General features: G+C 33.1%; 4 protein-coding genes across 4 annotated transcripts; all 4 read left to right on the forward strand.

Annotated features, from left to right (window-relative positions):
* The first annotated feature begins 489 nt into the window (after nucleotides 1-489).
* On the forward strand, nucleotides 490-2,748 carry LOC140062334 (phosphorylated adapter RNA export protein-like). The gene is made up of 3 exons (XM_072108509.1): nucleotides 490-662; nucleotides 1,281-2,009; nucleotides 2,198-2,748. The coding sequence occupies exons 1-3, from the start codon at nucleotides 537-539 to the stop codon at nucleotides 2,417-2,419; spliced, it is 1,077 nt and encodes a 358-aa protein (XP_071964610.1). The 5' UTR covers nucleotides 490-536; the 3' UTR covers nucleotides 2,420-2,748.
* Nucleotides 2,749-3,575: 827 nt separating this feature from the next.
* LOC140063015 (MAM and LDL-receptor class A domain-containing protein 1-like) lies at nucleotides 3,576-13,916 on the forward strand. The gene is made up of 16 exons (XM_072109441.1): nucleotides 3,576-3,633; nucleotides 5,397-5,582; nucleotides 5,932-6,194; nucleotides 6,586-6,673; nucleotides 7,164-7,301; nucleotides 7,928-8,190; nucleotides 8,620-8,716; nucleotides 9,257-9,421; nucleotides 9,602-9,864; nucleotides 10,236-10,323; nucleotides 10,617-10,805; nucleotides 11,242-11,513; nucleotides 11,954-12,041; nucleotides 12,505-12,678; nucleotides 13,033-13,292; nucleotides 13,665-13,916. The coding sequence occupies exons 1-16, from the start codon at nucleotides 3,576-3,578 to the stop codon at nucleotides 13,914-13,916; spliced, it is 2,844 nt and encodes a 947-aa protein (XP_071965542.1).
* A 573-nt stretch (nucleotides 13,917-14,489) lies between these two features.
* Nucleotides 14,490-15,835, forward strand: LOC140062131 (uncharacterized). Its single transcript, XM_072108192.1, has 3 exons — nucleotides 14,490-14,674; nucleotides 14,898-14,997; nucleotides 15,501-15,835. The coding sequence occupies exons 1-3, from the start codon at nucleotides 14,516-14,518 to the stop codon at nucleotides 15,761-15,763; spliced, it is 522 nt and encodes a 173-aa protein (XP_071964293.1). The 5' UTR covers nucleotides 14,490-14,515; the 3' UTR covers nucleotides 15,764-15,835.
* A 1,362-nt stretch (nucleotides 15,836-17,197) lies between these two features.
* On the forward strand, nucleotides 17,198-25,348 carry LOC140062352 (calcium/calmodulin-dependent protein kinase type IV-like). Its single transcript, XM_072108528.1, has 8 exons — nucleotides 17,198-17,546; nucleotides 18,044-18,122; nucleotides 18,464-18,526; nucleotides 21,516-21,671; nucleotides 21,811-21,976; nucleotides 22,258-22,457; nucleotides 23,179-23,346; nucleotides 23,956-25,348. The coding sequence occupies exons 1-8, from the start codon at nucleotides 17,482-17,484 to the stop codon at nucleotides 24,067-24,069; spliced, it is 1,011 nt and encodes a 336-aa protein (XP_071964629.1). The 5' UTR covers nucleotides 17,198-17,481; the 3' UTR covers nucleotides 24,070-25,348.
* Nucleotides 25,349-25,990: the final 642 nt, after the last annotated feature.

Below are 25,990 nucleotides of genomic sequence, written 5' to 3' on the forward strand. Positions count from 1 at the left end.
CTCTTTTCCCAGACGTTTTTTGGGTCCAGCAGCTGGGATCTATAAAATTATAGTCGAGTTTACAAAGTCGCAAAACTGTCGGCCTTATACTATAACTGCTGCTTGCTTTAGCTTATGAATGAGTAGTTCTCATGGGACGTAGCTGGCTAGAGCAGCAGCGTAAAAAAAAAGAAAATTTATTTTAAAAAAGGAGGTAATTCGGAATGCAAAGTGAATTTACAAGATTTAAAATGTTACTGATGAAGCTTATAAAATTATATAACATTAGAAATTAACAAAATGTGATAAATAGTATGATTTTTTGGTAATGACTTGAAAGATAATATTTATGTGAATAAAAATGGTGTTTACGCCACAAAAAAGAAAAAAGCTTGTAAACATTGAGAATTAGAGCTAAAATCTTATTTGACCATCTTGTATTAGAAAATGCAAGAATAGCGTGTCATAAAAATGATACTTGGTGGCGCTCACACAAAAACAAAACAAATTGTTATATTGGACTATCTAGGCTGCTAGGCTAGGCCTATAACGTGAAAATGGAAGAAAATTCATTATGTTTGGTCAAAAATGACACGGATAATGGATCAAAAGTAGAAGCTTCGAGAAACAGTGATATGGAAGATGGCGAATTACCCGATTCAGATGATGACCTTAATTGCAAGGTTCGTGTTAGGCCTAGCCTAGCCTATCTACCTAGAGGCTAGCTAGGCCTAGCTGGGGCTTCCGCATAGTGTAGTAATATCCTCAACAAGAGGCAAGCACCGCCGCCTCCCTGCACTGTCTGTGTGTAGCTCGCGCGCCGATCGCCCCAGGCCTTGTATATATACAGCTGCTTTCTTGTCCTCTTTTCTTGAAAAATCTGATTGATTGATTGATTGATTGATTGATTGATTGATTGGAATATGTATATTATAAATATCAAACAACAAGGCCATGGCATGGCCTAGCATATAATTATAGGCCTCCTACTGTAGGCCTATTATAGAATTGAAAAAAAGAAAAAGGCCTAGGCCTAACTACTAGGCCCTAGCTAGTAGGCCTATTTACATTATAATATTAATAATTAAAACTCCTGTGTGTACTTTGATTGTCACTTGTCAGGTAACTTATCAAATATAATTTATAGAATCACTAGCTAGGCCTATTGAGTATAGTATAGTATAGACTATATACTAGCTATACATTGCATACTAACATTCAACTGAGCTAGTTAGCGCCCTCAACTTCCAAAGCAGGAATAACAGTGTCAGTAAAAACGCATGAATTTGTTTGTTTTGTAGAAAAACCAGGCTTCAGCAGCATATGCAAAGTTCCGTCAAAACAGCTATAGGAATGCAATAGATACAGATGATGATGATGATTCAGATGATGAGAATTTATGGAAAAGAAAAAAACAAAAAGTATTTCAACCTCCAAAAATCAAGGATGATAAAAATAGTGTTCGTAATCCTGTGATAGCAAAAAGGACTGGTGATAAAAAAGTGAATAACATATGGGGAGCGGTCATGCTTGAACAAACACAGGACATGGTGTCATCCAGATTGACAACAGTGGGGCTAGATTTCAGTGCCAATCGTGGCGTTGAAAGTTACAATCATCAGAGAGACTTAGAAACAGAGACGCATCTACCCTTTGGTACCCACACACAATGTCAACAACCCCGCAGAGATATCCCGCAAGTGGCCGACGATTTATTTTCAGAACAGATTGATCCAGTTGAAGTTAAAGAGGATGAGAATATTGATGATAATGATGGCGAAAATAGAAAACAGAATGTAAAGGAAAGACTAGGAAAGCGGCCACAACATCTTTCATCCGTAACTGCCAAAAAAATTGATATAAATCCCGATGACGGAGTTAAAATCGTGGCCGGGAATATTGCTTACAGTTTGTGGGAACCAAAAAGACATCTTGTACGCAAGACAGTTGAAATGATAGGAACAGAAAAGTCTGTTGAGATTTATAATCAAGTGATTGAAATTGAAGAAAGTGGCGGTCTGTTGATTAATGTAAGAGTAATATTTAATTAAAAATAATTCTCTAGGATCTTCTTTTTAAAGCTCTGTCTACACTATCAAATAAGTTTGACAAAAAATGTGTGATGTTCCCAAATATGATATTTAATAATACAGTATTAAAATAATAATAAAAATTAATAATTAATTATATACATTGTATTGATTTTTTTTTTTTACAGAATAAACGGCGAAGGAGGTCACCAGGTGGTGTTTTCTTTCACTTGCTTAGAAATTCATACGGTATAGAAACTGAAATATTGGAAGAAATATTTGCAGTAGATGCTGAGTATCCACAGTATAAACAAAAAGAGAAGAAAGATAAAAAGAAACGAAAGAAAAGTAACAATATCAAAATGGAAGTATCAGAAACAAAGGTTGAACTTCTGGACAGTATTATTTAATAAATGTGTCGAATTGTGTTTTATAGCAAAAGGAGTACTATTTTTTTAGTTTTAATTCTTATTCTTTCTGTGGTGGAATTTTTAATTTAATTTTTAAAAAGCATTGTTTTGTTGAGAATCATGGCAAAATATCAAGAAATTCTAGCAAATTGAGGGCGCTATGTTTTGGCAAAACAGGTGAACAATTTTTTAATTACCTATTTGGCCAAAGCATAGCGTCTAAATTTACTCACAATTTCGGCATATTTTGCTATGATACACTAGCCCAAATGTTAATTTTTTTAATAATCTGGGGTTACTATAGAAATTGCTGATGAAATATAATAAATAAAAAAAAAATATATTGTATCGATTTGTTAATGCTGTTATAAATGTCATAAAATACACATCTAGAATTTATTTCAGAAAAATCATCTTTTATTTGGCCAAAATTTAACATACAAAAGAAAAAGAATACAGATATGTATGCCCATAACCCGCCAAAGTTTAAAAAACTGAGTCCATTGAATATCTGTGAGGCAAAATCCACAAATGTTATTCTGTGAATTATTCTATAAAATGTCTTAATTACAAAAAATTAAGAAGGGTGTCCAACCTAGTTACCCAGAGACCAACTCGGGGGAAAGAAGGTGGTGAGAAGACATGATGACCTACGTTGATCAGCTTCAAGAAGACGGACAGAGATCTATAAATCCGTATGCAGAATAGACATGATTGGAGAACCTTCAGAGTCCGTCAGAGTTAGTGAGTGACTAAAAAAAAATTGTTTTACTTATTTACAATCTCTTAATTAGTTTTTGTTCAATTGCTTGAGATTGAATATTAAAACAGTTTCATTGGCACGTTATTTCCAGTTTTCTTTCAAATTACGGGTGGTTTATAATAGTATTACATAATTATTATTCTTCAGTGCCTTTAGAAATCTGTCTGAGTACCACATGTATCTGCTATCTTTGCGGTAGCTATTGACCCTAATAAACCTACTAAATATCAGTCTATTGTTTGTATAAGATCTCTGTCAATAATATAAAGGAGGTATACAACCTCGCCGAAAAATTGATAAATTTTAATTGATTGTTTAAATAATCAACTTTATAGACGCAACACAAAGATGTAGAGTTCATTTATTGGATACAGTACTCAGCGAAAGACGACAATGGATAGACGGTTGAAACTTGTGCTTTTGGTTGCTGTATCAGGTGCTCTTGCAAATGGTAAGTAATCGTATTAAATCAAATTGTAATTTCCATTGACTGTAAAAAATATGTACTAGCTATAGTATTCAAAATATCACCTTGATTCAATAGCAATATTACTAATTATGTCTTTCTCTATGTTCTTCTCTATGCCTTTATGTTCTTCTCTATGCCTTTCTCTATGCCTTTATGTATTTCTCTATGTCTTTCTCTATGCCTTTCTCTATGGGTTTCTCTATGTCTATCTATATGTCTTTCTCTTCTTTCTATGTTACTCTTGTTAGAAGTACGAATTTCGAATTAACACAAACTGTTGTTTATGCCAATTAACGTGTATTTTTATGTGAAACGGTAATCAAAGATGCACCAGTACATGTGGAATGTTCCATTTTATCCAAGTGTTGTGGTGAAGAATTTCTGTGTATTATATATGTCCGTATAACCAGAGAAGAGTGAAATTGAAAATACAATTTCACTCTTTCCTGCTATTACCCTTTCTTTACCTGTGGCCCTTCGTTTGATCCGATAACCATTGATAAAATCCGAAATATAGGACTCATGATACCCTGCATTTTAAAAGGAAAATGTAACTATTGCTTACGATTGTATGATTGAATAAGGCGATATTTACATTGCTTAAATGATGCAAATGCAAATGCAACCGGAGAGTCTGGTGAGATCCTTACTGAATTAGCATGGCAGCGAGAATATTGGTTGTGGAAGAACGGTAAGAAAGATTTCAAATCCAGAGAAATAAAAAATCTGAGACGCCAATCATAAAATAGGCATACTACCAATGTATTCGCCGCCAGTTAAAAAGTTATAAGTTGCTTATGAATAACGTCTTCCTTTGGCCTAAAAATAATATAGAAAATCATTATCAATTTTAAACTACAACAGGTGTGTGGTGACGTAATATATCGATATCTAGTAGGTTGACCTCGTGACTGGTACCGTCCTAACATTTATTATGTCTAATTTTTTTATCATTACCATAAATTCCTTCCGACGGAAACTTTATGTTCATGTGTTGATGTCCTAAATTTGTATTTTATTACTATTATCATCTTTAATACACACATTTCATTACCATGTAAATAGTTCAATTGTGTGTAGTTATTGATAAGGACGACCGATAACATGCTGATTACACGTCGTCTACTTGAATTGCTGTATCACCAGTAACGGTAATAACACAACTAATGCTTTTACCATATCATCAGTGTGATATCTCTCTTAGTAAATTAGAAAATAACCAGCAATTAGAAAACAATACGGATATGATTTACCACAAAAATCAATTAACTATTTCATCAATATCCGTATATTTACAATCGCATTTATTTAAAATAAATAAAAAGAAAAAAATGGATAAATAACCTTCATTAATTCTGAAGTGGAGTCAATAATTTTAAATTAATCGGTAAAGCTTGGTGACTACTAGGACGTAACGCAAAGACGACATGAGCGCAACGCAAAGACGTACGCGCAACCCAAGCAATTTGCCCAATCACAAGCAATGAATTATTCGATTGTCAATCGCTGCAGCCATGTTTATGAATCCATACATTATATATATATTTAAAAAGTTTTTTTTTTTAGTTTCCATTGCGTCACGTCCTAGTTAGAACTAAGCTTAAACTCTCGCGTGACCAACTGGTATCTCAGTTCAGCAACAAGTACGTTAGATTTTTCACTCAAAAATTTAATAAAGAAAGTGTCCATTTGGATAACGTATTCTATAATTCGTTTTGCTTCATTTCCGAAAACTTTATTTTTAGTATCAACAGATACATCAAACCCATCTGTGATGAGCTACAACGACACTGTTAACTGTGACTTCGATCTAGGTTTATGTGGATATACTCAGGACACGGATGACGAGTTTGATTGGACTAGACGTAATCGTCCAACCGGCACAGTCGATACTGGTCCACCAGCGGACCATACGACAGGAAATGGAACTGGTAAGACATTTATTTATTAGGCCTATCATCTTCAAAACATTCTGAAGAAATTACAAATCTAATGTAACGGTAACTCCTTTGCTTTGTGGGTTTTTTGGAGGGGGAGGGGGAGGAGTTGTGGGCGTTGGGGGTTTCAAGAAAAGTCTAAAGTATTTAAAATAATGGTGTGTATTTAAAATAATTAGTAACTTCTCTTGAATATATGTTCAACACAAAAACTACTAGGCTTAGATAGATTATTAGAATACGAGTTATAGTGCCATATTTTGTTAGATTTTAAATTGTCTATAGATCTGTTTTTCTTACCGTATGAGACGTTGGTTATTATTGTGCTAATGTTGTTCCTTAGGTTACTACATGTATATAGAAACATCGTCTCCTATTAAGAAACATTGGAGTGCGAGACTTAAGTCGCCTATGGTAGATGGACCAAGATCTAATTCATGTCTTCAGTTCTACTATCACATGTATGGTCTCAGGATCGGAACACTGAACGTGATTATGACGAAAACGGCGAATGACGTCCAAGTCATATGGACCAAATCTGGTGACAAAGGCAATCGGTGGTTTCAGGGGTTGGTAGATATACCAATGATGACAGATGACTTTCGGGTATAGTACAAATACGAAAACAATAACTATTATGTACTATAAAGTTTGCGGTAAACCACGTGTATTAGTTCTGAAAAGAATATGCTTTGATCGTCCCCAGGAGTGAGAAATGATTTCTCCCTCCTGAGGATGATCAAAGCATATTGATCGAAACGTCGAGAAACTCAACAGTTCTTTTCAGAACTAATACACATTTGATTTCGCCATGCAAACCTTCAAACAATATAATTATTATTATGCACTAATCAATATAATTTCCCCTATTATCTATAAGTTACAGTACTACTTTCCAATTTGTAGTATCAGCCGATATTTTAAAAAGTGCAGCATTTAATTATGACTGGTTAATAATAAATATAAACAATAAAATATTCAACCATTTATTTTACAGATAACATTTGAGGGAATAAGAGGGGAAGGAATATACGCAGATATTGCAATTGATGATATCAAGTTGCTGAACGAAAGCTGTTTTATTGGTAAAAAAAAATTAACATAATAATTACAATCTTAATGATAATGCTTTACTTTATAATGCGATCACAATTTGATGAAACATTATCAATATAAACATTTTTATTCTAATTAATATCGTTCTTGTATTTTTAAATCAATTATTAGATATTTATTTTGGAAACATGACTTAACTACCAGTGACTTATTTTATTTATTTAACAACATCTTTATACAGATTACACAATACGGTAAAATAAACCCAGTTTTGCATTGCATTGTGGTCCTGTCTTGAATACAAACAAATCAAGGAAAAAATGTTTTGTGAAAAAAATGAGATCATTAAAGTGATTCATAATTTTTGAATTTTTGTTTGTTGTGTGGTTAACTAAGGTTAATATAAAAATACGTTATTTGTATTCAATATTTTTTTTACTGGGACGCTTCACAAAGTTGGTTATGTAGACCTGTCAATCAAATAAAAAACAACTTTTGCAAATTGTTAAAATCTTGCAGGTCATTCGTGTGACTTTGAAGCTGATAGATGTCTTGATCAAGTTACTAACGATGATTTTAATTGGAGAAGAATATCCGGAAGTACTGGTTCTACCAATACTGGACCATCAACTGACCACACGACGGGAACAAGTGCAGGTAAATGAAACTGAAACATTCAAATCAAAATAACATGATAATGGGATGCTCAAGAGTTACTTTTCAGCAAATTCCGCTACTTCATAAAACCGTTCACGTATTTATGCTTTTCATAGGTGGGTCCTTGCAAGAAAAGTGATCGTTTTCCTATTATTCATTACATAATTAATTCATTGTATTTGAAATATAACATTATTTTGTATAACATGTATTTTAAGTATGATTAAAAACAGTTTATCTGGTTTTTAATATATTATTGGTTCTTTTTTAAGCCCCCCCCCCCCCCCCCCCCCCCTAAAAAAAACAGGACAGCGAAACTGTTAAGGTTACTGTAGTTCGGTAGATTTTGGGGGTTTTTTTTCAAAAAGAACCAATAACTCATGTATTATGTAATTGGCGTATACCTTAAGTAAATTAAATGTCATTATGGTTACTGTTATGGCTTAGCATCAAAATACGAAGATTGTAAATGAGAATTATGTTGGACAAAATACGGAGATTGTAAATGAGAATTATGTTGGATGATATTGATATCAATTTATATTAATTTATAATTATACGTATTTCGTGTTTTCACTATTTACAGATATTGCTTATAATTTTATTTTTAACAATTTTAATTAAAGGGTTTTACATTTACGTTGAAACGAGTGCACCCAGGCGCCCTAAAGAAGTAGCCAAAATATCAACTCCAAGAATTCGCACAGGATCTGCAGCATGCCTCACATTTTGGTACCACATGTATGGTGTACACGTCGACACACTCAATGTGGTCGTGAATTCAACACAGGGAGATATTTCCAACAAGATCTGGTCCAAGACAGGAAACCGTGGAAATGTTTGGAGACCGGCTGAAGTTACAATCAATGACGTGGGTGATGATTATAAGGTATGCCTAAGCTTTAGAAACTACCAGTTCCTTCTGAGTAACTTCTTCATCTGTTTTTTTTTTTGGAAATACCTTTCTTAAACAAACATTGTTGCTACTACAAATTCAACTTAAGTCTTACTCTATTAATTTACTCGCACTTTCCTTTGAAAGGTGGTTGTATATATCCTACAAAAAAAGTGTTATGAATCTGTGGGGAAGAGATGTAGGCCTATGAGAGATGGCAAACCGTACATGTTTGTTAAGCTTGGTTCCTACTAGCGACGCAAAGATTTGACCAATCACAAGCGATTGATTATTTGAACATTGCCTTGTCATTGGTCGTCTTATTGCGTTGCGCGTACGTCCTTGCGTTGCGTCTGGAAACCACGCTTTATTATGCTAGTTTATAGTGCCTGGTGGTAACATATTTGTTTTTGTAATTAAAAGGTAATTTTTGAAGGTATAGTTGGCATAAGTTTTCAAGGTGATATTGCAATTGATGACGTCACCGTAGCTGATTATTCATGCACGTCATCAAATAATGGTAAGATAATTTAGAATAATATGATAGTAGATATATATAATACGGTTAGATAAACATAATCGGTAAAGTAAAAAAAGTATTTAAATACACAGAACCCTTCTTGGATAAGTGTTTCCCTTAGCTGAATGGTGAACACTTCTTTTCAGAACTAAAATGTACGTGGTGTAGTACCGCAAACTTTATACAGTATCAACATATATTACAATACAATATCTTGTATGAAACGTATATGAAACGTATATTTCGCTACCAATGTAGCAACAAACACAGTCGGTGATACGGTAGAACAATATCAAGATATCAAAATCAAAATATAACAGTGCGCGGCAAATAAATATTCCATCTTCCCTACCACACCTACAAAAACTCATTGCATAACAACACACGGCATACCAAACTACGATGAGATATAATTTTTTTTAAACAATATCATCGCACTACATTCCTAGCTTCAGTGTACAGGAGAACATTGTTTATCTGCATCATCTAGATTATCGTTGACCTTATTTATGACATTTCTCTCTTTTGTGTGTGCTTTAGGAACAAGTAATGTTGTAATAGGAATCAGTTGTACGTTTGAGGAACCAGAAATATGCGGATATACCCAGGATACTAGTGACGACTTCAATTGGATTTGGCAAAACTATGCGACAGGAACACTTGGTACTGGTCCATCGTCTGATCATACCCTTGGCACTGGTCTTGGTAAGTTTACACGTGCACAGTAACTCAATAATCAATTGTTCAAAGACTGTATCCATAATTGTAGGAGCAACGAGTATAGCCTACTACGGAACTACACGATTTATATAAACACTTTATTGTTTAAAGCTATGTGTAGACAGAGCTTTAAAAATGTGTTATTTTTTGTAACTGTCTTTTTAGGTTTCTATGTGTTCATTGAAACGTCGTTGCCAAACAAACTTGGAGACACAGCTCGATTAATATCCCCGTATCAAAACAGCACAGTTTCATCATATTGCGTAGAATTCTGGTACCACATGTACGGGCCTACAGTTGAGGAACTAAAAGTTTTCTTGAAATATAAAGGCGAGACATTAAGCAATAAAATAACTGACTTGGAGGGAAATTTTGGAGATTATTGGCACAGAGAGACTGTTGTTATTCAACCAACAAAACAATTTGCTGTAAGATGTTTTTTTCTATCTTTTAAAGATGTTTGCTTTAACAACAGAAAGCGGGCTCCATATTAAATTGATGTTGACGAAATTATTATTAGGATTTTAAATAATATATGATAATTATGATAATAATGATGTTGATGTTGATGATTATGATGATGATGATGATGATGATGATGATAATGATGATGATGATGATGATGATGATGATGATGATGATGATGATGATGACGATCAGATGTAGGCCTACAGCATCTCGTGTATGTCTTATGAACACACAGGGTTGCCACGTAGGCCTACGTTTGTCTATCCTCAAAAATATAGCTAAATTTAGAACATTAATTAGATATTATGTATTTATTTTCTTGATAATTCAGATTGTGTTCGAAGGCATGGCTGGCGAGGCTAGGTTTGGTGATATTGCGATAGACGATGTACACATTTATGAACAAACCTGTCCGACACGTAAGTACTATTACATTCATTGAATAAAATATATAGTGTACATGTTGTTAGTGTAGTGATATGTGAATATTTGCATATGTTGAAAGTTTTGTCACCGTTGAATTCTGAGTTTTAGAATTAGGATTATACCATCCCCTCTCAAACTCTTCCCTACCCCCATAAGTCGGATTTCAAAGTTATCTGTATCCGGTAGGCTTATTTAATTCAATTGAAGATGATTAATTGAAAATTTGTTTTTTGGTTATTACCGTACATTACACAAATGATTAATTTAATTAATTAATTTGGTTTAGTCATAACTACCCCATTACCACCAACTGATCCACCTACTGTGTATGATGACGGAAACTGCAATTTTGAAGATGGTTGGTGCGACTACACCCAAGAAATATACGATGATTTTGATTGGTCAAGGAAAAGGGGAAGCACATCATCTTTTGGAACTGGTCCATCGACCGATCACACTTACAATAATGCAACCGGTTAGTGACTTCAAATTCATTCACTTCAAATTCTGGTTAATCACTAACAAATGTATTCACCACAGTATTCATTTACTATGTTATAAAAATATGCATACTATACAGTACTAGGCCTATAACTATTTATAAAACCGATTTTCTACTAGGCGAATTTGTTCGCGCGAATCGAAAGCGTCAGCTTATACGCATGCGTATTCACGATTCTATCTTCTAAATCTATCCATGCATATAAGCTGACGATTCGCGCGAACACAATCGCCTAGTGAAAAATAGGCTTAAAGTGGTATATCAATAGGAAACTTAAGATTTGCGTCTAACTACAATCCACTAAAATTGTGTCGCGGAATCAATCCCAATTTTCACGCATGCGCACCATGAATGAATTCTGCTCGGGTCATACGTCGTTTCAAATCAAAAGCTTCTTTTTCTTATTCAGGTTATTACATTTACATCGAAACATCTATACAATCCTATGACGCAAGAGCTCGCTTGTACTCTCCACTAATTGCTAAATCTGCCAACTCAATGTGTGTACAGTTTTGGTGTCACATGTTTGGAAACACAGTTGATTTTCTGAATATCTACGTCATGAATCGCAAGAATGAGTACATACTGCCAATTGATGCGTTACTCTCTGTGTACGGTGATCATGGAGATAAATGGTTCAGTCAGCAATTTGAAGTTAAACCGACCACAGACAACTTCTACGTAAGTTAACTGTTTTATCCCAAGAATGTTACCATGGCTCTACAACAACCTCATGAGATATATACGGTATCTTTCTTGCAACTACGAACTAAAATGATCAATCAATTATTACCCATCAATTAAAATTTTTAAAATAAATACAAATATTGAATCTGTTGCCAAGTATAGTACTGTACTTGCTTTGTTCGTTTATTAGCACGATAGCGCCTACAATTTTTAATTTATCATTCTGAATGTTTCGGTCTAAATAGGTATATATTTACAAAATATGCCTAGTGACATTCAAGAGAATCGGTACAATAATAACTTCACAAATAACAAAAAGGAAAAATATGTATTCTTTGAACATGGTCTGAAATATCATCATGCTCCCTCTGTGGAAATATTTTGCCAAGTACTTCACGCTTTCATTTTATACCGTATTAACAATCTGTTAATAGATTGTGTTTGAAGGCATCCAAGGTAAAAGTTTTACTGGAGACATTGCGATAGATGATATTCAGTTTACAAGATCAGCCTGTCCACCAAGTAAGTAGTAGGAGGGGTGAAATGGTTAGTTCGGGATATACCCGAACTTATATGACTAGATTCCTTCATATAATACTCATCTCTCTGCAATATCCGTCTCTAGCACATCAATGTATGTGAGTGCTGGTTTAAAACTGTTTATGTATTATTATTATATGCTGAAAAAACAGTAGTGCTCGTGTATGTTATTAACCACGCACTTTGTGTAATTGTTTGTCCAGAGTTGGTTGGTATAATATTTTCAAACAAGCTACATATTGATATAAAGTTTGCGATATACCACGTTTATTAGTTCTGAAAAGAACGTTGGTCGTCATTAGGCGTGTGAATGCTACATATAGCAATTGTACTAGCTATCAAATTTATAAAACAAGTAGGGAAAACCAGTTCAAGTTGTTTAATCCTTGACCGTTATATTATTCTTTGTTACTTATTCTTCTTTGTAACTAATTCTTATTTTTAGCGACGTCACCGCCAGTTTTGTTGGAATCGTTTTGTGATTTTGATTTTGGATATGAACCATGTGGATACACTCAGGAAACCGAAAATGACCAATTCGACTGGACATTAACATATGGTGAAACACCAAGTGATGGAACCGGACCAACGAATGACCATACAAGAGGAAATGAACTTGGTAGGTTGTATCTTATCTTATTAATCTGGGATTCTTTCTTAAATTGGAATCATGAGAATTGATTCGACAAACTCCTAACATTCTTTCTGGTAATCATTTTGTGTATAATGTATTTTTTACACCTCTTTGTGTACCAGGGAGTGACTCTAAAATAATTAATGATTACCAATAGGTTTAGACAGAAAACTACGAGTTTCTATTATCCATAATAACATACAAAAGTGAGTAGTTAAATATGTATTACTTTAGATATGTTGATGGTTCTTGTATAGGGAGTGTTTTTGTTTCTTAGTTGTTGAAAACCTTGGTCTATGTGAATTAATCTATCTTAGAATTATATTTATTATTTAATAGGTCGTTACATCTACATCGAATCTTCACAACCACGGAGGCCATTAGAAACGGCTGTTATCCGCAGTCCCACAATGGACGGCACTGCTACGGTACCATGCTTACAGTTCTGGTACCACATGTACGGAATGAACGTTGGCACGCTGACAGTGTTCAAAGAGGAGCCTGGGTTCGAACCGACACGGCTGTGGTGGAGAGGTGGTGATCAGGGCAACGAGTGGATCGAAGCTAAAATTAACATACCACCTTATTCATATTTCCAAGTAAGTCGACTCTTGTTCGGAAGATTCTTGTACGGAACATGTCTAGCGACAACACACAATGTTATTTAGAATATATATTATTGGTATTACCTCCGCCAGAGAGGTTATGGGGTCAATCGGGTGTTAGTTTTTTCTATATTTGTTAGTTATCAGAATTATCCAACAAGTTATTGCGACCAATTTTCGTAAGATTTTAAAGGATGGTTCCATAGTTGTATGGGAACACGTGATTCAATTTTCATATGCCTAGGCAGAGGTTTGCTCTCCCTGAGTGCCCTTCTAGTTGAACTTGTAATCCTAATTTCCCCTATACCACTAATGTGCTATTACGTTTATTTATTAAACCTGACCACTAAATGCATTTTATGACAGGTATCATTCGAAGCAAGTGTTGGGTCGCAGCATAGTGATATTGCATTAGATGATATACGAGTATCTCCCCATCCCTGTGGTACACACCTTGCCACACCAACACCGGCGCAACAAATTGGTGAGGAGAAGTGTGATTTTGAAAACGGACCCGACGCATGTGGAATAGTACAGTTAGAAGATACGGACCAATTTGACTGGGAGTATTTTGATGCGAAACATCATTTTGGCATCACAGATTTGCCAAGTAAGTGAAATCTAGACATTGGTTAGTTGCTGTCTCATTCTGTTCATTGAGAGGTACCGGGTAGAAATGTTTTTATCGTGCCGAGGTGAAAGTTATATAGATAAATAATATGGAAAATGTCTGTGATTCTATTCTACTATCGGGGTGATATTGGCTTAATGTGTCCTCCTCACACAATTATATTTATTAATTTATGTTCTGTATATTGTATTGTGTGGAACAATAAACTTAAACTTGAATATACACATGTAAGCATTCACTACTGTAACATTGGTAAAGTTGGGTTTCGGTACATAATGTGTTACAAAAGATTAAGTGTGCTTTAGAATGTCTCGGCGTTCCATTTTGTTGATCCTACTAGCGTGTTCTGGAGAATGAAGTGAAGTGTTTCACTTTTATTCTTCTGTAAACACATGGTGCCAACGTAACTTTACTGGTATTTATTTGCCTATCAAACCTCTAGTTAAATAACAAATCACTAACAATAGTTTCTAATTATTTTAAAGCAAATACGTCATACTTGTTCGTCAGTTCGGCTGGTGGCCGAGAAATTTATGAAATGGCCCAGATTGAGACGCCGATAATTATCAATGAGAAGCAGTCATGCATGTCAATGGATTATATTTTACGATATGATCCGTCTCTCAAGATAATGATTTACAGTAATGAAGAAACTACAAGGAAGCATATATTTACAATAACAGGATCAGAATCGTACTACTGGAACAATACAATTATAGAAATTCCAAAGGCTCCTTTATTCTCCGTAAGTAGAAGTGGTAAAAAACTGATCTACCCCCGGTGCGTCTGGCAGCGCCCGGTTTTTTATGATATAAAATCATAAAATGACATCTTCATGACAGAGCTGTGTGTACTATCAAAATAGTTTGACAATAAAAAGTGTGATGTGGCCAAATATGGTAGTGATATGACATCATCATGTCCATATATGGACATTCTTAAGAATAGTAAGATGTTTCTCATTCCAGATTCTCATCGAAGCTGTTATTGGTGAAGAAGATCGTGGAATACTAGCAATTGATAATATCATGATAGATAGTAGTATTTGCACAGGGGGAGGAGATTCAGGTAATAGTTATTAGGGACCTTCTATTTGCGACGGATTGTCTGAATATACAATCCATAAAAAATGTGTCAAGGAATCATGTGAGAGTGAATTAACATAACGTCCTCTAGTTTATATCATATCCTACAGTAGTAGTTCCTAGATAATACTCAATCAATCAATGTTCGTCTGCTCTGTCTACACTATGATACTAGTGTAACAAAAAAATGTAATGTGCCCAAATATGGTGGTGATATGACATCATCATGTCCATATTATGAGCATATTACATTTTTTTGTCACACAATGTTGACAAGGTTTTAAAATATTTTATTTCTCAATAAAGCTTGGTTCCCACATGAACGCAGCGCAACCCAATGACAAGCGACAGTTCGAATAATTCATGTGATTGGTCAAATCCCTTACGTTGCGTTACGTCACGTCGTTGTGTTGCGTCTCTAGTGGAAACAACATCAAACTAATATCTGACTTTAAATAAGAACGCATTGTATTATCGTTTTTGTAGATGACGGTTCAGGCAGTGTTGTCTTCATCGTCGTCGGTGTTGTATTAGGAATCGTTGCCGTTTTCACTGTCGTCCTCAGTTTTTGGTTTTATAAGCGTCGACAGCAATCGTACGCATCAAATGCCACTACTGGGATAACATCAGTGGGTTATAAGGAGACCACGAATGACGTGGCTGTGTTGGTAGCTTCCGAGATGAATGTCGACAACCCGCTGTACAACCAGCAAGGCAATGGTGCTTCTACTAATTCTTCAAAAGCATAAAATATCAATATTAAATAAATGTATATATGATTCAACTGATACTGATTCAAAATACTTATATAAACACAACTATGACGTAATAGGGGCCTACGTCAGAACATTTAACATTGAATTTACCATCGGTATAAAATAAAGAGTATTGTACATTTTTATTCTAGTCAAAATATAATTATAAAGTTTTGTATTCATGGATTTCAATGTTGATACATTTTTAGAATGTAACTATTCATTGATTTTGAATTATTATATTGAAGATGATCGAATTTTAATTCTTTTTATAACTCTTCTCATTTTCTACTTTGAATTTATTTCGCTTTTTGTGTAAACTCGTCATTTTTAAAACTCTTTTGTTTCTTTGTTTTGTTACCGCGGTCCTTCTTTGACGAAATGAATGAAAGGAAATTAAAAAACGAAGCCTACTTAACCAATATTATTATTAAATTTCACAATTATTTAGCTTTGCAATTACATGGATCTTACAAAAAATGTTTTTTTATCTGTAAAAACGACTAAAAAAACCCCAAATCAACTTCCAATTTGAGTTTTATGGGCCCCTACAATCTAATAATAAATATTGTAAATACACACATTATACATTATAACCATATAAAGTGTAAGCGTTTGATATTATGTTCAAAGGATTTAAACTTTTCTTCAAATTAAATATCATAAAACTACAATTGTTGTTATTTATGTAACGTTTATTACAAGAAATAGTAGAAGAATTTCCCAAACAGAACGACCAGAATTGAGATCTACTTCTCAATTAGGAGCCTACCTACATGAAAGTAAAACGACCCGTAGGAAGACCAAGAAATAACTGGATGAATCAAATAAAGAAAGGCTTACAAGGACTAGTAGACACTAACACAATAACAAACCATCCTGCCATAAACAGAAAAAAATGGAAAAATTGTGGAAAGCGTAATGTCGGAGACGGAAAACGTTAACAACAACAACAACAACATATCATATACAAAAGCAAACGAAACAGAATAATATAATAGAGGAACACGAAGAATAGAAAAAGTACCCCCTGAATAGGAAGATATTGGCGGGGTTCTAGTCTCAAATTATGTATGCAACTTTGAGGAACGTCTACCGTATTCTAAGTATGTAATACAAAAACTACATATTCAACAATGTTGTCGTTCACTTTTTCCAAACGAAAAATATATGCGAGTCTCTTTTTTTTTGTAAAGTGCCTTACACAGTACAGTTGGAGAAAATGGCAAAATCAGCACTGTGGTCATGTTACAAGAGTTGTCAAAACAATATATATTATCTGATAAAACTCCTAGAAAGTAGGAAGCCTTTTGCCATTTTCCCCCGACCAACTGTGTAATCCTGAAATATGAAGTTGAGAATTCGTACAGTACGCCCTCTATAAAAACCAACACTATTAACTAAATTGCTATTGCTAGGAAGCGTGTCAACAACTAGCTTGTAGAGCGAGACATCGATACTCCGTCTAAAGTGGTCTGCAAATTCAAACAAATCGAACTCTTCTTGCAATCCATGGCTGATATATTCAACCTTTCACATCATTAAACATATTGTACACGCAGTATAGAAATTTAGTTGATGAACATCGCTGAGTTGAACGCCAAGTAGAAGGCCGTTCTGCTCGCAGGCAAAGTAAAAGCTTCGCTGCTAAGTTTGTACTTGTTTTGTTGTAGCCTACTCCGTCACGGTTACGGTAGACTAGGTAGTGAATAATGCCGCCGGTTATAAATACAAAAGACATCTCGACAAAGTATACTTTGAAAGGTGTACTTGGAAGGTAAGCAAAGTTATTTGTCCGTTTATTTTTATGTAGGCCTTTTTAGTTAGGAGGTGTTTAGTATATTGTTTGTATAAAAGTTGACATCGCAATACTTTATCATACATATAAGGCATCTGTAATTGTCATAGGTGAATAAATTGTTTATTTTTATGGCATACTTTTATGATACTATTATCATATAGTATGCCTACTATATACTACATGTACTATATATTCATTTATTGTTTGAATTAAAATTGGCAAACTGCTATATATATATATATAACAGTATATACTGTTAATTGTCATAGGTGGTTAAAATAAATTGTGTAGAATGAAATTAATGAATAAAAAACATATATAAAACTATTTGTCACTCCGATCGGACGATCAAAGTATATTGATCTAAACGTCGAGAAACTCAACAGTTCTTTTCAGAACTACATGTGGTGTACGGCAAACTTTATATCAACATAAAATTATATAATTTTATTTTAATTCTGTATTTCGTTTAGAGGAGCGACATCTGTTGTATATGAATGCAGTGAAAATGGAACAGAGAAGAAGTATGCAGCAAAAGCAATAGAAAAAAAGGTAAGAATTATATATATAATTTATATTATTTTATTATTTAGTATTGATTGATTGATTTTATTATTTAGTATTGATTGATTGATTTTATTATTTAGTATTGATTGATTGATTTTATTATTTAGTATTGATTGATTTTATATTTCAATTAGTGTTTTATTCATTCTTAATCTCAGCCAATCAGCAAGTAATAAAATCATTTAATTATAGCGTCACTTCTTCTCAAGTATTTGTTGTTGTTATGGAAACCATTTAGCTGTAATGATGCATTGTGAACATAAAGAGTTTTATTACTTTTGTGATACATTACTTAATGTTTTCAAATGTTAATTTCTTATTTCCAGGTCAATCAAAAAGAGTTAGCAGTAGAAATAAAAATTTTGTTTAAGATAGACCATCAAAATATTGTAAGTATAGAACAGTATGCAGTTTTATAATTCTAGATATCTAATGAGATCTAATTACAAACAATGGAATTATATTCAATGTCAAACACAGCTTTTTGACATGATTGTGATTATATTTTGAAATGGAAAATATTACTTTTAACTTGCCAACAATTGTACAACCTTTTCTATATAAATGTATTTAATCGAATGTAATGATACGGGAGGAAGGTCAGGTCAATCCAATCGATATGTCGTAGGTCGTCACCTGGATCTAGAAACAATGTCAGGGTGAGGAGCTAAGGAGGTATGATGCTTGGCTACAAATCCAAGGGTCCTGGGTTCAAGTCCTGTCGTATGTCAGGATTTTTTCTAATGACAAATTACAACTTCACTCCCAAAGACTTTGTTTATGTAGAGCATCTTGTGTATATGTGTCTTATGATTGGGATTGCCACCTTTAAGAAGGATAGTGAATGAATTTGCTTATAGTTATCCTTGGCAATTTGCATAATAAGACAGTCCTAGTAGCAAGCCTAATATGTTATAGAGATATTGACTGGTAGATTGTCTGTTTGCAAAGACTAGTTAGCAAACGTTTGTTTGTAATGGCTTAAATGACACACGAACACAAAAGTTGAATTAATTTAACTGTCATATTACAATCATTGAGTTAAATTTGATTCGATTCACGGTGAGCTACTTATTACAATTTGCTTCTACAAGGTTGTATTACGATTCTCCTCCTACGCATAAAGTACTAATCTATGGTGAAGTATTTATAACACCTCGCTAAAGCGCACAAGTAAAAAAATTACTGAAACATTGAACTTTGTGTAATAATTCTGTCATAACACGACGTGTTACCACGCAACTGCAGTCAAGCATTTCGTGTTCAATTTGAGTGCTTTATTATATTTCTCAATTTGTCATTTTTTATTCATGTCAATCTTACAATAATTTATTTTTTTATTTTATTTATTTTAACAGTACAATATAAATATTCAGTACTCTACATACAAGAAGAATACCTCAGTGATTGTTAATATATTATATTAATAATAATAAGATTTATAGAGCGCACATATCCACAAAGTGCTCAAGGCGCTTGTGAAAACCATGAGAAATGCAACCATGAAACTAAAAACAACAAACAATTTTGAATAAGATAAAGATAAGATAATAAGATTTATAAAGGGCACAAATCCACAAAGTGCTCAAGGCACTAAATGTGAAAAGAAAATGATTTTATTAGTAAGTTTACTGTGGAGATTTAAAGAATTCACTCAGTGAGTAGCTAGAATGTAAAAAGATGAAAAAATAAAACAGTACATTCAGGAATTCGAGGGTTTCTTGGGTTGGGTCGCTGCGATGCTGAATTCAGGGTGAGGGGAAGACATAGAGGTGTTAAATTTGTTTGTATTTTATATAAACTGAATATAATATATAAATATATTATATTTTAACCACCTCTTAATTTTTAAATGATAATAATTTTGGATTTAAACCAAACATTACACAAATTTCTTAAATGGCATCGCACAGTAATTTAAAAAATGAAATGTGCCCAAATATGGGCATGATGATGTCATATCACCACCATATTTGTGCAAATCACACTTTTTTTGTCAAACTAGTTTGATAGGGTAGACAGCTTTACAGTTTGGTAATTCATGTTATATTTATACTGTAATATGAGAAATAAAATATGTTAATAAAGTTAAATGCATCATTCTACGTAAACAAAATTTTTTTAATTAGTATTTATCTGTTACTAGATAAAGTAGTAACATCACTTTAGATTGACTAGATTACTGTACATTGAATGGCAATTATCCAGTTAATATGTTGACATTGCAAAAATCCATTAACTCCGGAGTGAACATGATGTTGGCAATCTTAAATTACATTCCATATTTATCAGAAGAATGACGGCTACAGCGACTGGTCTACAGTACTAGGTCTATTGGTTAATGATTATTAATGAACTTGAGCAATAAACAGTCTGCAAGGATGATAAATTTGTATGTAAATGATAAAATACAGTATACTTGCTAGTAATGAGAAGCAGCCTCAAAACTTGCATCTAGATCCTCAGAGGTTTTGCACTTTGGAAAATCAAATGAAATTATGACCTTTGACATCTATTTTTTGCAGACTATTCATAATATAATATCTTAGCCACAGATCTTAGCGCTGGATCCTCCGTTTGGACAATCCTGGACTCGCCCCCTGACCCCGGCACAAAATAAAAACTGCCATTTTAAAACAACCCGTTTTAGACTGATTGTAAATGTACATATGAAACTAGACATTTCTAAATTCTACCTGTATATGCTAACTCTAAATAATTTACAGTATCTACTGTATATATCTATCCTTTTTATATACCAGCCAACAACATTTGGATGCAAATTTGGAATCTACTTACATAGATAATTCTGCATAAAATTATTAACATTTAAGAGTAGAATTTTACCCCAGAGTGGTCTTATCACTGAGTCAGATATACTTAAGATGCAATGTTCCAGTGTGACATTTATTCACTGCTGCAGGATTCTTATTTATTTAATGTTTCAATGGTCTCCTTCAGCACAGGCTTGAAAATTCTCATACACATGCTTAAATTAAAATTCTATACTTAAGCTTATGCTTAAATTGATGTCTGAAATAAACAGTACCTTACAGCAGTGTTTATTATTACACCAGAGCTATAGGCGCTAACTCAATGAAATGCTGTAGACGCTTTATGTTGTGAATAACATTTTAAATTTTTCTAATATTTCATATTTCACACCTTAGAAAAAGGTTGTTAAAGGCAATGTACAGAAATGATGTTAATGTACATGCTTTTAGTAATATTATAATTTATATAGTGAATATTTTCAAAATGTAATTGTGAGTATTTTTTACTCTATGTTTTATAATTATATGATTTTCTAAAAAATTCTAAACGTTTTTCCTCAATCTGATTTATTATCTATATTTCAAAATTATTTTTGTTTTACAGATTAAGTTGCGAGAAATATTTGAGGAAAGTAGAAAAATTTACCTTGTGTTGGATTTAGTGACCGGAGGAGAGCTGTTTGACCGCATTGTAGAGCGAGGGCAGTACAGCGAACGAGATGCTGCTCATTGTGTCCGTCAAATATGCAGTGGTGTGTCTGTAAGTCGTTAAAATTTAAAGAAACTGTTTTTTAGAAAATGATGAACAAATAAAAATTTTAGCTCACAAAGTCCTCCTCTTGTCCAGAGCTTGTTCCTTCAATATACACATACAAATTAATAACACATTTTTATTTCAGTATTTGCATGATAATGACATTGTACACCGAGATCTAAAACCAGAAAATCTACTTTATGCCACAAAAGATGATGATGCTGTGTTGATGATTGCTGACTTTGGATTATCAAAGATCATGAGTGACGACGTACAAATGAAAACTGTTTGCGGAACACCTGGATATTGTGGTACGCTGGATCCAGATGATTAAATCCAATCAGCATTTAATTTTCTGTTTCCAAGTCATTACCCATGACTAACCCAGTTTTCATGCCACAAGACAACTTAGCATAAATTTGTGGTCCTGTCTTAAATACAAAATAAAGGATTTTAGGTTTTGCAGAAAAAATAGCTAAACATATCATGATATTAAATAGATCATGATAATTTATTCATATAATGTGTCATTAGCAGCTACTAACTGAAGTAAAATTCTTTGATTATAAACTGATACAGAAATTTATTTCAGCGCCTGAAATACTGAGAGGGCCGGAGCATGAATACAAAAATGATGTTGACATGTGGAGTGTTGGTGTCATCATCTATATTTTACTGTGTGGTTATGAACCATTCTATGCAAACAGTGATAAAGAAATCTATCGGAAAATATTGAACGTTGATTATCAGTTTAACTCGCCTTGGTGGGACGATGTGTCAACAAATGCAAAGGTAACTACAGTGAATTGTACTGATACAGGTATATACTGCAGAGGGGTGGGTTCGAATCATACTTCTGACACCATGGTTGTATTCTTGTTGTCATGACACAATACAATGATTAAAACTATAAAGACAACTTTATTTAAGAATGTGGATCGATGGTTGTGATGCTTAGCTACAGTACCAATCCAAGGGTCCTGGGTTCGAGTCCTGTCATATGTCAATTTACAACTCCACTCCCAAAGACTTATAATATTAGGACTTTGTTTATGTAGAGGGTCTTGTGTATGTTTGTCTTGGGAACAGGATTGGCATCTATATGAAAGATAATGAATGAATTTTCTTATGGTTATCCTTGGCAATTTGCCTAAATATATAAATCAAAAAAACAGAGACCAATCCAGAGAGGGTGCCAGACATTGGACAGTTGTCTGAGCAGCTATAAAAGATTATGAAACACCTATCCTGTATCCTTACAAGCTTTTTGCAACTCTCTCTCTACAGATGTAGGCCATCATGTTCTGGCACAATTTTCTACTTCTCACTTTCGTTAACTCTTTAATGTTTTACACCTTTTTCTGTTAACCACTCAATTACACTTGTGATGATGATAGGTTGACCAAACCATCTTTCCTGACTATATGACCAAGAATTTTTAACTGCCTTAACCTATAATTCTCCTGTTAAAAACTGACGCATAATTAATATGTCTAAAATTTTGTCTTTTTAGGACCTAATCAGTAAATGCATTGTTAAAACTAAAAGGTTGACAGCGAACGAAGCATTGCAACACCCGTGGGTGCGAGAGAGCAAAAGTGCCGCACCAATTAAACCTATGGAGAATAATATACAAGATAACATGAAGGAGTTTAATGAGAATAGACGCCGCAAGTTTAAGGTAACCATTATGTATTTCATTTTATTTATTCGTCTCAAAACAATAAACAAAACAATAAATGCAAACACATAATAAATAACAGCTAGAACATGAACTAAATCGGCCGGTTATCCTTTGTATTTACAGTGTCAAATACACATTTTAAACAATTCATATCATTCACATATAATAAATCTGATATTGGTTGTCTTATAGCACCTAATGCAAATGTTTCTATAATGTATATGGCTGCTAACATATCACTGGGCAGTTGGGAGTTTCTTTGTGTTTTGTTGTACAGAGTCTTAGCCAACTTTTGTCTGATGAATAGATGATGACTGTGGTCAGTGTCACACTGGGCTACCCTTGGTACTCCCTCCACTCCCCATGTGTTCTTAAAACATTATTTTTAATGAGTGTACACTACTTTGACCTGTAATATATGACCCTGGTTCAATAAAAAAATACAAATAATTCCATTTATATTAAGATATACAAAGATAGTAAATAGTAAATGTAAATAGTAAATGATACATAATAAGGTTGTGTTTACACACAACAATAATTCACTTCATAGTATTTAAATAATATGTTAATACACTTTATAGTAACATATATTCTATTTTTTAGGTTATGACACATGCTGTGAGGGCTGTCAATCGCTTGGGGGAATTGAGCTCTCCGAGTGGCAAACGAAAGCAACAAACGCCAGATATTGAGGATCGAACAGCGGTCACTCCATAAAACAGCAGTTTTCGACATGATATCCTTTCGTTTTAAAAGTAAGGGCAGAAAATCATACACTACGGCCTATATGTAAAGCTCTGTCTACTCTAAATGACAAAAAAGTGTGATGTGCCCAAATATAGTAGTAATATGCCCAAATATGGTAGTGATATGAAATCATCATGTCCATATATGGGCACATCACATTTTTTGTCGCATAAAGTTGAGTTGAGACAGAGCTTTAAAGGTTTCTTGTAAATGTCTACAACTCTATTCTTGAGTGGAAACTCAATAATTATACAGTAGTGTGAAGATGAATATTTAAAGGTCACTTTCAAAACTAGCTATTATTAATAATTTAATTATTAATTAATAATACAATTCCTTTCAACATTATTTTTAAAGGTTTGCATGGCAAATAAACACTAATAAAGTAAGGTTTACGGTACATCATGCATAAAAACAGAAACATTTAAGTATATAATATGCTACCGTCTATAAAGATGTAGCACAACAATCAAACATCAAGACAATTGAGTTCATTTTGTTTCCTTTTTGAAATACATGGTGTATCGCAAACCATACTTTATCTTTTAACACGTATTATTCTTAAAAGGACTTTTTTTTATTTTTAGCAAGTTTACACAGGATTATTTAACAATATTTATTAATATTTAAATACTATTAATATTTAAACAGCATTATATAATGGTTTTTCATGTGTTTGTGAATCTATATATTTATTTTTATTATATTAAAAAAACTGCATAGTATAAAACAGCATTAATGGATTACTGAATTATATTTATGTTTTATACCCAATAGATATTTTAAAAAGGGTGGGTCACATTTTATTGTTTCTTTCTAAATCAAAATTACAGATTAGATGACATATAATAGTATAACTGATCTATTTTTAACATTTGAGGAGTAAAAACATATTTTTTTCACTCAATATCATTTGCCTTGTTGGGAATGGCCCATTCCAAAGGTTGGTGATGTCCGTAGAATTCAGGAGCAAATCCAGGATTTTTTTTTATTTGGGGAGGGCACCCTGCTGGTTCCACCCTCGGTATTCCATGTTGTATATTTTATTACGTATATAAAGCTTTCTTTCTAGAATTGTTAATGATTATTTAGTTTATATGTGAATTAAATATTTTAAATGATACTGTTCTACAATTATGATTAAGATTAATTGTAGAACCTAAGTGTTTATTATGTATGTGTATGCTGTATATAATTTTATTTAATATGCTTTTTTTGTGTTGTTATATAAACAACGTATTTTATTAATTGGCTGATTGTTTTGATCTATTTTATTTTAATTCAAATAAAATATTTCAAGTTATTTTTTATCTTATTCATATTTTGTAACCATAGTACAGGGATTTTTTCGAAAAAAGGCCAGAATATCCACTTTTAAAATTCAATAATTATGCAATAATATTGCCATATATGCACATATATGGTGTTATCATCATCTTAGAGAGCCACAGTAACTAGTTATGTCAAAAAATGAAAGGGTCGAAATTCGGACATTTTTCGAAAATATCCCTGTACTATAGTACAGGGATTTTTTCGAAAAAAGGCCAGAATATCCACTTTTAAAATTCAATAATTATGCAATAATATTGCCATATATGCACATATATGGTGTTATCATCATCTTAGAGAGCCATAGTAACTAGTTATGTCAAAAAATGAAGGGTCGAAATACAGCCATTTTTCAAAAATATCCCTGTACTATAGTACAGGGATTTTTTCGAAAAAAAAGGCTAGAATATCCACTTTTAAAATTCAATAATTATGCAATAATATTCCCATATATGCACATATATGGTGTTATCATCATCTTAGAGAGCCATAGTAACTAGTTATGTCAAAAAATGAAGGGTCGAAATACAGCCATTTTTCGAAAATATCCCTGTACTATAGT

Source organism: Antedon mediterranea, chromosome 11 (assembly GCF_964355755.1).
Source record: "Antedon mediterranea chromosome 11, ecAntMedi1.1, whole genome shotgun sequence".
NCBI classification, from domain to species: Eukaryota; Metazoa; Echinodermata; class Crinoidea; order Comatulida; family Antedonidae; genus Antedon; species Antedon mediterranea.